Source organism: Pollachius pollachius (genome assembly GCF_949987615.1).
Source record: "Pollachius pollachius genome assembly, chromosome: 1".
Taxonomy (NCBI): domain Eukaryota; kingdom Metazoa; phylum Chordata; class Actinopteri; order Gadiformes; family Gadidae; genus Pollachius; species Pollachius pollachius.
The window spans coordinates 23,778,218-23,793,869 of record NC_136934.1 but is presented as its reverse complement, the minus strand read 5'-3'; the positions used below and the strand labels follow the sequence as shown (position 1 = coordinate 23,793,869).

General features: G+C 41.8%; 2 protein-coding genes across 2 annotated transcripts; one reads left to right on the top strand and one right to left on the bottom strand.

The window, feature by feature from the left end:
- Positions 1-600: 600 nt before the first annotated feature.
- ntaq1 (N-terminal glutamine amidase 1) lies at positions 601-2,822 on the bottom strand. The gene is made up of 6 exons (XM_079742373.1): positions 2,621-2,822; positions 2,402-2,501; positions 2,085-2,135; positions 1,659-1,810; positions 1,110-1,231; positions 601-727 (listed from the first exon to the last, which is right to left on the bottom strand). Exons 1-6 carry the CDS (start codon positions 2,686-2,688, stop codon positions 621-623), a joined length of 600 nt encoding a protein of 199 aa, XP_079598499.1. The 5' UTR covers positions 2,689-2,822; the 3' UTR covers positions 601-620.
- Positions 2,823-2,896: 74 nt separating this feature from the next.
- cenatac (centrosomal AT-AC splicing factor) lies at positions 2,897-9,241 on the top strand. Its single transcript, XM_079742363.1, has 11 exons — positions 2,897-3,140; positions 4,594-4,760; positions 4,853-4,951; positions 5,026-5,092; positions 5,864-5,926; positions 6,406-6,473; positions 6,671-6,767; positions 7,218-7,248; positions 8,104-8,196; positions 8,471-8,603; positions 8,982-9,241. Exons 1-11 carry the CDS (start codon positions 3,024-3,026, stop codon positions 9,067-9,069), a joined length of 1,023 nt encoding a protein of 340 aa, XP_079598489.1. The 5' UTR covers positions 2,897-3,023; the 3' UTR covers positions 9,070-9,241.
- The last annotated feature ends 6,411 nt before the right edge of the window (positions 9,242-15,652 follow it).

The following is a 15,652-nucleotide window of genomic DNA, read 5'->3' as shown; positions in this document are numbered from 1 at the left end:
TTACATTAATGTCAAGGCAGCTTGGCTTGCGCACATAATGTGCTCACATGCTATTTCCTTTTAAGTTACAATTTTTATAAGACTTTGTGTGCGAATCAGCCATCAGCACTATCTAGCGCACATCAAAGTAGTACACAACAGAGCACCGCTGCTGGGGAAAAAATGAAGGGGAAACACTGTTTGATATATATATATTTATATAGTATACAGAAATACATGACAAGAATATTGTTCATTCACCAGTACAATTAATCGATTCGTATGAAAACCTTTCACTATTGTATTAACCTTGCTATTATGTCATGGGAAAAAAATGTAATGCATGGTGGCTGTAAACCAAAGACTTGCTGAAGAACAAACGTTGCTGGCTTGTTAAAAGCAGGTGATCTTCATTGATGTTCCCGCCCTGTGTGTGCCTCTTGTCTGTCTGTGTGTGTGGGATATCTCAAAAGGTTGGGCAGGGATTTGCACCACATTTGGTGGGTTGGTCAGTTATGGGCCAAGTAACAATTGATTCACTTTGCCAGCCATTCAGCCAAAAAAGCCGCTGCATATCACAGAATAAAGGATAATAAGATTTAAAAAATGTAGGTGGAGTTTAAAAGACAAGCCGATCAGGGTTAAAGATTCTCTGTGAAATGGTGGATGAACTCTGGCAGGGAGAAGACATTCCCCACACCAACACGGGGATTCATGCTGATAAAGTCATCCAGGTTCATCACTGTCTCTAAGTAGAAGAGAAGACAAACGGTCAGATGTGAAGACCCCAAGCACAGACTGAGACAAGGTGGAGCACAACTACCCCAGGGTTGTGGATCAAGGTTAGCAAAGGGAAGTTCAAGGTAGTTGGTTTGGCTATAGTGCCTAACCCTCTAGTAACAAATTACTCCAAGTCTCAGGTAAAACATTGTTTCAGCAAACATTATGAGGGCTTGCCTTTCCATGATTCTTTGGTGTGAGCGTTTATCAATGACAAGACACACGGGCCTTGTGAATAGCCATTAGAAGCTCTTAGAGTGTAGAAGAATAACTAGTCATGTGCTGCTACTTGGAGTTTATATATTTGATATTTGTGATTGTCTTTGGGTTCGTTGGAGGTCAGAGATCACCTGGTGTCTGGATGCAGGGGTAGGGAGGTGGGGGCTTCTGCCACACTCCGGCCTGCTTCATGTGTGAGCGGTCCGACGCGAAGGTCTTGAGGAACACCTCAGCAGGGATGACCCTCACCTTCCTAAACAGGGTGGAGGCAGCTAGGTTAGCCTTAGCTGGGATAGCCTTCCTAAACAGGGTGGAGGCAGCTAGGTAAGCATTAGCTGGGATAGCCTTCCTTAATAGGGTGGAGGCAGCTAGGTTAGCATTAGCTGGTATAGCCTTCCTAAACAGGGTGGGGGCAGCTAGGTTAGCATTAGCTGGGATAGCCTTCCTTAACAGGGTGGAGGCAGCTGGGCAATGATAAGCAAGCTGAAGGTAGCTAGGTTAGCGTTAGCAGGGATAACCTTCCTAAACAGGGTGGAGGCACCTTAATTAAACTAATTCTAGTCCCAGCCTCCTCCGTTCATTTTTATTACGTCACCATTTGACATGTCCTGAAGGTCTGGTATATTGAGTTAAGTTAAGTCTAGCATGGTGCTAGTGTCTGGTGAGGACCTTGGCACTACCTCCAGAAGGCTGGTTTGAGTCCCTTTTCCGAACGGAAGGCCTGCTCAGCGTAGAGCTGCAGGTCGCAGGGACAAGCCAGCACAGAGTCCAGGTCATAGATGAAGCTCTGCCCCCATTGGCTGCTCTTATGGAGCAGAATCACATGATAGTCCTAGAAACAAATACAACACACAGAGTTGAAGCACACAAATTGGCTCAACTGTTGGAAGATAGCACAACTTTGACTTGTCACCGTGGCACAACACTCACATAACGATGACTGTGTAAACCAAACTATGATGTACAACTTTGAAGTGATTGGTAGAGTTGATATTTGCATGATTTCTTTCTTGATTCTAAATATTGACTCTCTCAACTTATAAACTATTTCCACATGGTGTTGAATATAGTATATGCAACTACAATGAGTTAAATGTAATGAATACCCAAATCACAGGTTCATTTCCTGCGCCGGATTTCTGCTTCCAGAGAGGAACCTGTTGTATGACAAACACAATTGAAGATTTAAAATCAATGACACCAAATGCAGAATCATACAGTTGTATATAATTATTTTAATCATTTCCCCATGGCAATCTTAACATCTCACATCATTGATAATTTCTTCCACACTCATATTACTTCCATATTATTATATTACTCCCATGCTAATATTACTTCCATATTAACACATTACTTTCATACTAATATTTTTCTTCCCTATTAATATATTACTTCCATATTCATATTCATTATATCTTACCGTTCTCCTCTCATTGGATATGAACACTGCATACACCTCTCTGAGCAAGTCGGGGCTCTGGGCGTTGACAAATTCACACAGCTTCCACACATTTTCTTCACTGTTGAATTTGAATTATACATTACATTATACATTATACATTATACAGCTTGAATACCATAATGAGCATGATATATCATCATTGTTAATAAATAATTATTATAAAAGGTTGGATATTACCAGTAGCAGCTCGTATAAACGCAGCTATCTCTGGAGGAAGTGATGCTTTGGTAGCCCTCCCGTTGCATCACTAAACCCCATCAATCGAACCCAACGACCAGACATAAACAATAATAATTGTATCGATGATGATAAGTATCGTTATTTCAATAATAACAATTCAACTATTGGTTTGAGTAGGTGTTTTGCTCCATGCGTTTGTGTTGCAGTGTAAAAAGTCCGACGGGAAGTTGATTGTCGCCATGTTTTGGTGTTACGCTATAAACTGTCCGGCGGATGATTGCTGATTGTGTCTGGTCGTTATCTGATCGCTTCGTGGGCTTACATTCATGTTTTATCAAATATAATAATTGTATGTTTAAAGAAGGGTCATGTAATCTTGTAAACCATACAGATTGCCTAAATGGGTGCGTTTCACTGCGCTGTATGCAGACAGACATTCTTCTGTGGAAAGAAGCACATCTTCGGGAAGAGCCACCAAAGCCGACTGAAAGTTGTGATCCTCAAATTCATAGAGAAGGTAAAACGATTATTCACACCAGAAGCAGACGCAAGGTTTGACCAAAGGAAGTCTGGATTCACGTTGTTTACATTCTGACAATTCCATCTTGAGCATGCAGTATCGGTCTGGTCTCCTAGCAAGGCTGCCTGCAGATCTAAACAAGCTGGAGAGAGTACAGCGAAGAGCTAGCAAGCTGATACCAGAACTGAGGAACCAACTTCATGGTTAGAGGATCAGCTGAATCTGCCCTCCCTATTCTACAGGTGTAGCCGTGGTGACATGATTGAGACGTACAAGATCCTGACCGGCAAAGTGGACGCTCCAAACCATGTACCCCTTAGACTAGCTGTACCACGAAGAACCCGCGGACATAGCCAGAAACTGGAGAAAAGATACTGCAGACCAACACAACGAGCCCACAGTTTCGCCAACAGAGTATAAGACCCATGGAACTCCCTCACAGAAGTAGTCTCTGCACCCAGCCTGAACGCCTTCAAGAACCTAAGTCTCGACAAGCTCTGGAAAAACCGACTGTATCTGTGCAGTGATAGTTAGCAAAGATAGATTAATACCAAAATCTATACCCAAGTAATAGTACCAATAGTTAAGGTGGGCTAAAAAGGGCAACATTCCCTACAAGAGCCCAATAAGCTTCCAGTCAGTTCCACTGAACTCACTCTTGAGTAATAGAAAAGAAAGCCGGGGATCGAACCAGCAACCTTCCAGATACAAGTCAACCCGCTCTACCTCCTGAGCAACATGCCGCCCTTTAGGATTCTTAATGTGTCAGACCACGCTAGTAGAAGGGTCTCTCCAGTCTTGATGTTCAAGACCATGCCAGGAGACGGGGTCCTCCAGTCTAAATGTGTCAGACCAGGCCAGGAGACTGGTCTCTCCAGTCTAAATGTGTCAGACCAGGCCAGGAGATGGGTTCCTCCAGTCTCCTACGGAGTGTCTTGTTGTGGGGAGGCTGTGGCTGCTGCATTCTAAGTCCCCTTTGGGTAACTGACAGGAGAACCTGGTGTGAGGGTCTTCTGTTATTAAAGTTCCCTTCGACTCCCTGTTGGCTGGAACCAGTCTGGCCGTCATCTCTGACCTCTTCTCTTATATTTTCTGAGATGCTCAAACCACCCCAGCCCATTCTCTCAACAACTCTGTGGTCATAGGCACTTTAGATCACATTCCTTTCCCATTATAATATATGGTGCGAACAACAAGCCTATCTAGTCTTTACCATGTCTGAATCCTCCTTTCATGTTTTGCGTTTCTACCACATCATTGGCTGATTGATTTTTTTGCATTAACCAGCATGTCTATCTAATAAAGTGCCCAATGAGATAAAATGACTGGCATCCTAATAATATGAGGACATGCAAACAACTGGAAACGACCGGTCTAAATAAAGTTAGTCTCTTGAGGTTTGTGTGTATCTGTGTCTGTGTGTGTACTCATGCAATTCATTGGGTTCTAGGTGAAGGAGGCCAGACGAACGATTAAGACCCCCCAGGTGGAGAGGTTTGATGGGACCCAGCATGGAGGGACCTTCTGGTGTTACTGTTGTGGAATTGAAATGGAGAAAAACGTCACAAACGGCAACGTGGTGGTTTTACACGGGGGCTTGTTGGAACACATGGCTACGTGAGAGATGTTTTATCCCAAGGCTTTCCCAAACGCTTTCTACGGTCATTATCCATATGTTTTAAATTTCTTTGCATTTCTTTTTTTTTTAGACCCGAACACAAGAAGAACACCCAGAGGTTTTGGTGGGAGTACAAGGCCGACCCTAAACTTATGGATAAGGTCCTCATCACAACCGAGGCCACTGACAGGTATTGATTTATCTGTTTTGTGGGTTAAGGTATGTTGGACTTTTCTTTATTCAACATCTACACTTCCTGTTTAGATTTAAAGTGGAGGTGGATAAAGCGTTGGCCTCTTATGTGGAGAAGGAGGATACAATCCTTCTACAGGTAATATGCTCTATTTCTCAAGCATGATCCATTCAGTCCATTGGCGAGTCAGTAGATAAATTCCTGTTTCAATGCTTGCTTAACCCTGGCCAGAGAGATTGTCTTCCTCTGAGCTGTTACTCCATACACAAGTCCTGTGAGGCAGTTTAGGGTTACCCAACCTTCACGCCCAAAATACATATTTGTATTGCGGCCTATTCTCTTGTTTATTTCTAACCAGTTTGAGGCTAGACTTGCTGAGCCTAAGAGGGATAATGCCCATTTGTAAGAGGCCCTTCAAGGACACGGAGATGGGAGGAAATTCATGGCATCATTAAAATAACATCCAACACGTCACAGTGACTATTTTGTGCCCTGGTAAAATCCCGCCCTCCGACAGCAGTTTGACAGCCTATGCGAACACACCAATTTTGTCAGGTAGTATACCTACCTATATGAGTTAGGGGTTAGGCTAAGGTGGTTTCGAGTTATGATTAATAGGATGGTATTACATCTTTATATGTCAAAAATCTATAGATTAGTGATACGTTTCAACAGTTTGAAGTAGTTTTACACAGAATTCCGGCAGACTTAACTTCACTATCTCAATTTAAAAGATAAAATGGGATATTGTGATTGGATATCTGATCATGTTCGGCTTTTCTGAGAAAACTGCCACCTGATTGTTGAAGTTCTAGCTAAGATTTTAGAGAGACAGTTTTTATTTATTTTTAGTTATGGGTTATGATAATATTAATAATTAAAAAAACAATGTATTTATTTGTCCTACAGCATACACATATGATCCAGTGCCAGGAGAGGCATCGCCTGGAGGTTCTCCAGTCCTTTACAGAGGTTTGTCACCATGGTTACCATGGCAGTATCCATCCCAGTATCTGTCCCAAACTTGTTCAGATGAGTTTCTCTGTGGTTTGCACCTGTTTCCCTTAATTCTAAAGAAGTGTTGTGGTGTGTTTCCTCCATGCTTTACACCTGAGTGGTTACCATGGTAAATCTAGCTGTAGCGGGTTAGATTATCAGAGCCAAGTTTTCAATGGATATGAAGGAGAACAAAATATACTTTATTTATCCCCAAGGGTTAACTCATTCTCTGCATTAAACCCATTCTGAGCTAGTAGAAGTGGGCTGCGGCACACTGTAGCGCCCTGCAACCAACTCCAGTTTTGAATGCACTTGCCTTGGTTACGGGCAGACACAACTTTCTCAGTAGTAGAATATTGATTCATGTATTCAATTATAAAGCGTGCGTGTTTTGTGTGTGGGTATACGTACATCCTTGCGTCCTGTTGATCATTCCTGAACACACACATCAGCCTGAGGTTGAGCAGGAGCTGTCGAATGGAGGTCAGAGTCAAGGGACGCCCGTGGAGCAAGCTGCTAGGTAAGACTACAGTAGGTGGTTAATACATTACATTGACCAACAAAACAGTCTGGTTTAACATATTGCCTCTATACTTGTATACAACTGGTAGTCTTGTTAACGCATGACCTCTAGACCAACTAATTAGCCTAGCTGAATGATGTCCACAGATTATACCCCTGAGCTGTTCAAATGCTGTGTTTGTTCCTGTCCGCTAGACCTCTGGGATCAAAGGAGCGCGCCGGGCCCAGCCGGGTTAATGCAAAGGCTGATGGGGCGGGACCAGGGAAAGGCCTGACGTTCATTGGTCATCAGGTAGATGGACATCGACTTTGGCTGAGGAGGTTTTTCAAATGAGTTTAGACATTGTGAAATAACATCCAGCACATCCTTCCCAAGAACATGTGACGGGTTCAAGCATATTAAGTCAAGGAGTTTGGTGGCATAACATATATTTGTTAAGAGCAGAAGTTAGGGTCGAGGTGGAAAAAACATGGTCTGAAAGTAATTTGGTCCTTCAGCAAGACACAATCAATTAAATGCTGGAGGGTTTATGGAACATATATTATCATGAATAGATATTGTGAATGAATATGAATTCATAATTGTAGAGAAATACAGCACAGTACAATGATTTGATTCATAATGCCATACCTGTACTTTGTTGAAAGGTGAAGAATTAAGAAAAACTACTTAACAGGTTGAGAGCGTTATTTTAACAGATATCTGCAAGCCTGACATAACCAGAACTATTTTTTCTCACAGGATCCTTCAAACGATGGAAATGTTCACACAGGTAACAAACCTTGTGTAACAATGGCAAATGTTTTTTTTGCATTTGACCAAACGCTTGAAACGTGTTTGCTTTCTAATTTCTTACTGTTTGATTAAATTGTATTACTATAGTACATTTTATACACAAGTAAATTATATAGACTTCACATTGAAGAATAAAATGTATTGAAAACTGAAATGCAATCAGAATACTGTCCCACATCTCACACCCACTCACCAAATAGGATAACCCACTCCTAGGCAAACATGGCCCAGTTCAGGCTCCTGGATGAGCTGGAGACGTCTTGTCTGCAATATCTGGAGAATTTAGTCTGGATTGTAAAGTATTACTTTATTGTAGACTGCACTACTACCAGTGTGCACTGCGGTTCCTCTGCACATGATTCAGAATGCAGCAGTGAGCCTAATTTTCAACCAACATAAATATATAGACAAGTGCAATGGTTAACAATTTCACATGTCCAAATAGACACCTAGTACAGTTAAACTGTGTGTGTGTGTGTGTGTGTGTGTATGTGTTGGGCTCGACCACCCTGCAAATGTGTATTGGTCTGGAACCCCACCCCCCCCAGTTCATTTTCGATTTTACCATGGGCGAAGACCAAAATGCCTCTGGACGCAATTGGAAAGACCTACAACCAGTCAGAGCAAAGAAGTGTGTGACACATCTGGGGCACCCATCCTGGTTGTTTATGAAAAGGCTTTAACGATGCTCCCATAGAGCGCTCCTCTGTAGAGTCATCGTATTGATTTTGCCCAGTAGTCAATCAACAGTTGTGTGTGGCCCGATAACCATATCTGCTAGAACCTGTCTGAACGATATCAATGTTTATTTATTTATAAACTGTCTTTATAGGGGCCCTCCCTCCATGGCTTCAAGGTGATCCACTAAAGGAGGGTTCAGAAGGAGCAGAGGTCGGCCCAAGCCTCCAAGACTTCCTCAAACACAGTAAGAGATGTTAACCCCAATCCTACTACTCCTATCCTACTATTACTTATCCTAACCCCGTCCGGGAATTGTCCCTGTTATGAGCAGAGTGTGTTTTCCCGGCTCTGCTAATCCTAACGACCTGGCGGCTATTCCACAACGCCTAAAGTATCTTGAAGACAGTTTTTCATTTCTGTTAGACTTTGTACTTTGTGTTTCCAGAAGAGTTTCTGTAATATCTTGTACTTTGTGTTTCGGGAGGAGTTTCTGTAATACCTTGTGTTTGTGTTTCCAGAAGAGCAGGAGAAGGTTAAGAAGCTTCCTCCTAACCGAGTGGGAGCTAACTTTGACCACAGCTCCCAGACTAACGCCGACTGGCTGCCGTCGTTTGGCCGCGTGTGGAACAGTGGGAGGCGATGGCAGTCGAGGTGGGATCCAGTCTACATATCTATCTAGCTTGTATAATGTCTCATAAAACATTTAATCTTATATCTAATCAATATAATATGTTATTTAATAAAAGCCTTAAGATAATATATAATGTTTAGAACATCTTGTTTGATGTAATGCTACGACTAGATTGAAAATGTGTACAAATTGTAATGCATACATTTCAGACAGATATAGACTTTAAAACATTGGCATCTAGGTATGGGCCTGAATATTAGATTATGCGTTCTTCACTGTAATTAACTTTATCATTTGAAGTAATTCGGATCATATTCATAATCATAAGATGTAAATGATGTCATGAGGTACTTTGTCTCTTGATAATTTAGGACTGATGGTTTTTGGTTCTTCAACAGGAACCAATTTAGAGAAGAAGAAGGTAAAAAGAAGAGAGAAAAGCAGGGAGAATCCGGGGACTCAAAGAGAATGAAGCCCAATCCATAACAGCAAAGCTTATAACCATTGGCCCGCCTTGAGGACGTCCATACACTCCACGATATGGACATGTATATAGGTTCTACAGTTTGAATTATTTTACAGCAGAACTCCTGCAGACTTAACTTCACTAATTTAATTTAACTAGTAGATTCAGTGGAATAAAGTGATTGGAAATCTGCTCATCTTCTGCTTTTTTGGGGAGGGGACCGAATAGTATGAAGAACCATTTGAACAACTAATGCCTCATTTTTATGTTTGCAGTTCTAACTAAGATTTTAGACAGCATTCTGGCAAATCTTAAAAGTAAAATTATTTCATCCGTTTTTTAAACAGGTGTCAGTAAGAAACACAGCACCAGTTGCTGTTAAAGTTTGAAATCTTTGGACAAGATACAGCACACTTTGATTCTGGCTTACCATATGATATCTCATTAATGAGGCGGGCCAATATTGGTTTTCCCGAGCTGGCTTTTTCTTTTCAGATCCTATTTTACTGAAGGAAAGCAATGTGTCCAATTTGATGGCATAACTACTGGTATACTATCTGTCTTGAAGGGGGTGCTACAGGGATCTGCACTGGGACCTCTGGGGCTGATAATGCCGTGTTCTTGAAGAAAGTAGTCTAAACCGGATCGCTTTTAACTCACTTTATTTGTTAAAGTATTTTGGTATGGTAACTATGAAGCAAAAGGAGGGGAATTGTAATGGACACGTGCGTGGAGCGACCCACGGCTGACCTGTCTTCCAGCCACGGGCTGCCAACGGGGCTGCCATGGGTTTCTGGCCTGCTCTCACTCCCGCTCCGCGGTTGTATCAAGTAGGCGTGGCCTATGTGACGTATTGGCTCCGGCTTCCTCACCTGTCTAAAGGGGCTGCCATCTGTGGCTGGAGTAGTTATTGTAGCTTGTATGTTGGTCCTGCTCCCCTTATGGCTATGTTTAGTAATTGCAGCTTATGTGTTTGATCCTGCTTCCTTGTGGCTATGTGGGGGTAGCTTATGTGCTTAAAATACGTAACAATAACCATATACATCAGGGATATTGGGAAAGATATTTTATGCTGAAGATAGTGTATAATCCTTTTGCAGCCTAAGTTTAGATAGCCCTGGGGAAATGGCATCTATTTTAATATCCACCACCAAGAATAGGCTGAATAAAGACTGGAGGCATAAGCAGTGGCGTCACTAGGCTGTTTCATTTCATGTGTATATATATATGTATGTATATACAGTGGGGCAAAAAAGTATTTAGTCAGCCACCAATTGTGCAAGTTCTCCCACTTAAAAAGATGAGAGAGGCGTCGTTTTCATCATAGGTATACCTCAGCTATGAGAGACAAAATGAAAAAAAAAATCTAGAAAATCACTGTCTGATTTTTAAAGAATTTATTTGCAAATTATGGTGGAAAATAAGTATTTGGTCAATAACAAAAGGTCATCTCAATACTTCGTTACATGCCCTTTGTTGGCAATGACAGAGGTCAAACGTTTTCTGTAAGTCTTTACAAGGTTTTCACACACTGCTGCTGGTATTTTGGCCCATTCCTCCATGCAGATCTCCTCTAGAGCAGTGATGTTTTTGGGCCTTCGCTGGGCAACACAGACTTTCAACTCCCTCCAAAGATTTTCTATGGGGTTGAGATCTGGAGACTGGCTAGGCCACTCCAGGACCTTGAAATGCTTCTTACGAAGCCACTCCTTCGTTGCCCGGGCGGTGTGTTTGGGGTCATTGTCATGCTGAAAGACCCAGCCACGTTTCATCTTCAGTGCCCTTGCTGATGGAAGGAGGTTTTCACTCAAAATCTCACGATACATGGCCCCATTCATTCTTTCCGTCAAACGGATCAGACGTCCTGGTCCCTTGGCAGAAAAACAGCCCCAAAGCATGATGTTTCCACCCCCATGCTTCACTGTAGGTATGGTGTTCTTTGGATGCAACTCAGCATTCTTTCTCCTCCAAACACGACAAGTTGAGTTTTTACCAAAAAGTTCTATTTTGGTTTCATCTGACCATATGACATTCTCCCAATCCTGTTCTGGATCATCCAAATGCTCTCTAGCAAACTTCAAATGGGCCCGGACATGCACTGGCTTTGGCAGGGGGACACGTCTGGCACTGCAGGATTTGAGTCCCTGGCGGCGTAGTGTGTTAGTGATGGTAGCCTTTGTTACTTTGGTCCTAGCTCTCTGGAGGTCATTCACTAGGTCCCCCCGTGTGGTTCTGGGATTTTTGTTCACCGTTCTTGTGATCATTTTGACCCCACAGGGTGAGATCTTGCATGGAGCCCCAGATCGAGGGAGATTATCAGTGGTCTTGTATTAATTCCATTTCCTAATAATTGCTCCCACAGTTGATTTCTTCACACCAAGCTGCTTACCTATTGCAGATTCAGACTTCCCAGCCTGGTGCAGGTCTACAATTGTGTTTCTGGTGTCCTTTGACAGCTCTTTGGTCTTTTGGAGTTTGGAGTGTGACTGTTTGAGGTTGTGGACAGGTGTCTTTTATACTGATAAGGAGTTCAAACTGGTGCCATTAATACAGGTAACGAGTGGAGGACAGAGGAGCCTCTTAAAGAAGAAGTTACAGGTCTGTGACAGCCAGAAATCTTGCTGGTTTGTAGGTGACCAAATACTTATTTTCCACCATAATTTGCAAATAAATTCTTAAAAAATCAGACAATGTGATTTTCTGGATTTTTTTTTTCATTTTGTCTCTCATAGCTGAGGTTTACCTATGATGAAAATTAGAGGCCTCTCTCATCTTTTTAAGTGGGAGAACTTGCACAATTGGTGGCTGACTAAATACTTTTTTGCCCCACTGTGTATATATATATATATATATATATGTATGTATGTATGTATGTGTGTAAGGTCTGTCTCACTTGTATTCATTTTAGGGCTGAAAGATTTGGGGAAATAATCTAATTGCGATTATTTTTACCAATATTGCGATTGCGATTTAACGTGCGATTTTTTTATAATTTATTAAGTTCCTTATGTTGTATTCACAAAAAAAAAAAAAATCATTCTTTTGTATGACCAACACAACATTGGAAGCAGTCAACATAAAAACTGCTCTTTCCTTTAGGGCCAGGCCGATGTGTTGAGATTAATTTATATTATAAACTTCTTTATTAAACTATTGAATTGTAAAATAAAAATGAATGAATTGTACTGATTTCCAGTCAGTAACGGTAACAAATCAATTTTTTTTCTTTTTTAAATCGCAGCCTTTGTGATTTGCATACCGCATTCTATTACATCACGATCTCGATTTGAATTCAATTAATCGTTCAGCCCTAATTCATTTTACTCTGAAATAACTTGAATGGAACTGATAAGCAGCACAGCAGTCAGGAAGCTATTTAAAGCTATAATAAACTGCATATTTTGTAAATTTATGTAAAGCATTCTGAAAAAATTTGCATGAGCAATAAAGCATACAAAAAAATTTGCCACGCGCTACTCCCGCATTTTCCCTTTTCCTCTGGGCTAAGCCCCGGATATTTCAGAAGGCTAGAAACGCCCCTGGCCATTAGTAATCGCAAAAACTAAAAAGCCATGGAACGGGGTCTTACTAGTCGGACACATCCGGACATATCCGGAACATTTCGGAGACATTCCTGGAGACATTTCGGAGACTGGAGCCTTTTGCATCTTTATTTATATTATAATAACAAAATATAACTTTTAGGTCTGGATGTTTCTAGAAATCGTTAACCATGCTTTATGATCAACATCCCCAGGTGTTTGCACATAAAGCATAAGCATTATGCATTAAGTCCAGACGCCGCAGAGGTTTGTCGGTCAAGTAGAACACCGACTCTATTCCGTGTCACCGCCTTTGGCTGACTGTGTGACAAACAGCCAACAAACTGACTGTCAACTTTAATATCAACCAGAGTTTTCGTGTGAGTGTTGCGCTCGCTCAACCTCTAGTTGTAAATAACAGGGGTAATTGTTCAATGGAAAGTGTAGTATACTATGCATGCATATCAATTATTAAATAGCTTTTACTGTTATTCAGGGCTGAAAAGTGCATTGGCATTTTAAAATGCAAGGCAACTACTATTAGTTAGTTGTTTGGTTAGTTGAAAATAATAATCGTCATTGAGATTAAACATCTCTTCCAGTAACCAGGCCAAGACAGGCAGCAGTAGCCTACAGTCACATAGCATACACACAAAACATAAGAAAACTAAAACAGTCTGCAGGGGGGAAGGGGGATATCAATATTGCAAGACATTTTGGGAGGCTCAAGGAGGAGAGTTAAGTTAAGTTTGAGCAACAAAGTGTTGTCTTTTGGTGGACTCTATAGGCACAATTCACCATACTGTGTTATTGACATGTTTTCGTTGTGTTACAGGGACACTGTTCTCTTTAAGATCACGTCACTTGTGTGTTGATATGCCGGTCGGTGCGATGTATGGATTTAACGTTTTTTATATTACAAAATGAACGACCCGCTGCTGCTTGTCGAGGTGATAAATTGTCGCTTCCCTTCTTGTATCGCAATTTCTACAGTCTAGACAGAACGTCTTACCTGGGCGAGTGTCGGTGCGGTGTGTGCGCGTGCGTGGGTGTTCTTACCTGCGCGCGTGTCGATGTCGGAGCTGTTATGTTTAAAAACATAACGTCTTACCTCGGCGAGTGTGTTGCTGCCTTTGTCTTGATGTGCTGTGTGTGCACGCCTGTGTGTGCGCTTCCGTTTGTGTATCGCTGCCTTTGTCTTGACATGCGGTGAGTGCGTGTGTGTGTGTGTGTGTGTGTTTGAGTGCGCTCGTGTGTGTGCGTTTCTGTGTATGTTTGTGCGCATGTGCGTGTGTATGTGCGTGCTTGCGGTGTATGTATGCGCATGCTGTGTGTGAATTTGTGTGAGCTGCAGGCTGCTTGGCACATGCGCACATGAGTAACTTGAGTAACTGGTGCGACAGGCCCAGTGACGTGCAGTCAGGGGAGGTAGGGGAGGCTGTCATTATGAAAAGAAAAAACTAATTATGATAAAATATATATATATATTACACATATTTATTATATATAAATACGCGAGGCCGGTTGAGGCAGCGAGCAGTGCTGCCTCACCGAGAATTGCGCAATCCCTCACAAACTGGGTAGAGCGCATGCGCTCAACCCAGTTAGCTTTTTCACCGTTGTCACAAATGTAATGTTTGTAAACACTTTTATTGTATGATCGCACTTTACTTAAACTAGTTAATGTATTTGATGTATGTGTATAACATATTTATTAGTCTTGCAGCAAAACTAAATATGCTGATCTGACATAAAACCTCGCTGAAAAAGCATGAAATGAGGCAGCCAGTACCTCTGCCTCACTGAAGGGGGCGTATGCGTGAGCCCACAGTGTTTACAGGATGCTTCCGTTAACTTATTTTAAGCAGTCAAGTGCACTACATCAGTTTGTTTATTTAAAAAAAACATTTCTGACTGCAAACATGGAAGATAATGATTAAAGGCCGCTACTATATAACAATTGGGTTCATATATTTGTAAATCTGACTCGAAAAAAAAAACAAAAAAAAACGAAAAAGTCAGTGCCTCACCAGCCACGGGCCTCACCGCACGTCTCTGGACAGGCCTGCTATTATAGTAGTACGATTTGCCAAAATGAGTAACATAGAAAGCAATTAATGGATTTTACAGCCTTCAATTCATGTTATTTGGGCCATGATTTGTGAATCCACAGTTAGGGTTAGGACAGGCTGACTAGCTGGCAGATTTGTGGCAGCCCTCCATATATTTGATAATTTTGGATGCTTCTTTAGTAATTATGAAACTTATCTTGTTTTAGAGCTTGTAATTTTTCTAACGTTATTTGCGGGTTCCGTTGACTCACTCAACATGAGTCCTCCTGAGGCCCCCTGGCGGCGAGGCCCGGGGCTGCAGCCCTTAAAGCCCATTTTCTTAATCCGGCCCTGGTCCTCCGTCGTGGTCCGGGCGCCCGGTTCCTTCTGTCAGTCTGTCTGTTACCGTTGTATCGTGTTTGATGTAGGGTATCCACGTGTTTTACAGCTTTCTGTAGAAGCATTTTGTCTTAACGCAGTTTTCTAACGGTGATGTTTTATAATAAGTTATGATTATTATAATTATATATAATATCTATATATTATTTATTATATAATTACTTATTTATTTTGACTGAGAGGGTTAGTTTTTCCGCTTGTGGTTATGGCTTGTGAATAAGTTACTCTTATTTTTTGACCACTACAGACCCAGTGCACGGTATTAAGCATTGTGTGATTATTTTGTTGTGTACGGTTGTTTATTTTCCCAGGTCCTCCATCGGAGCATGAAACCTGACACCCTGCTGGTGTCCAGATGGTGGACCTCGGTGTCAGACGAGTGGTGGACGCCAATACCTGACTCTGTTGGTTGGCCCGCTGTGGTATCTGTCCCCTGAGGTTCTGACAGGAGACTTCTACCCCAACTGAGTATCCTCAATGGAAGGCACTGCTCCAGACACAAATCTAAGCATGCATGTTTTTTTTAAAAAAGAGTATGCCATGCCTTTATTGCAGAGTACAATCTTTTACTTTTGATTTCCGGTGTCATGATGTGTGGGCCATTGGGTGCA

Excerpts from the sequence above, each read along its gene's own strand:
- cenatac (XM_079742363.1), top strand. The coding sequence starts at position 3,024 with ATGGGTGCGTTTCACTGCGCTGTATGCAGACAGACATTCTTCTGTGGA. Across the intron at positions 7,249-8,103 it reads CGATGGAAATGTTCACACAG|GGGCCCTCCCTCCATGGCTT; the intron begins GTAACAAACCTT and ends CTGTCTTTATAG. Across the intron at positions 8,604-8,981 it reads GGGAGGCGATGGCAGTCGAG|GAACCAATTTAGAGAAGAAG; the intron begins GTGGGATCCAGT and ends GTTCTTCAACAG.
- ntaq1 (XM_079742373.1), bottom strand. The coding sequence starts at position 2,688 with ATGCAACGGGAGGGCTACCAAAGCATCACTTCCTCCAGAGATAGCTGC. Across the intron at positions 2,502-2,620 it reads GTTTATACGAGCTGCTACTG|TGAAGAAAATGTGTGGAAGC; the intron begins GTAATATCCAAC and ends CAAATTCAACAG. Across the intron at positions 1,811-2,084 it reads GAAATGAACCTGTGATTTGG|GACTATCATGTGATTCTGCT; the intron begins GTATTCATTACA and ends ATTTGTTTCTAG.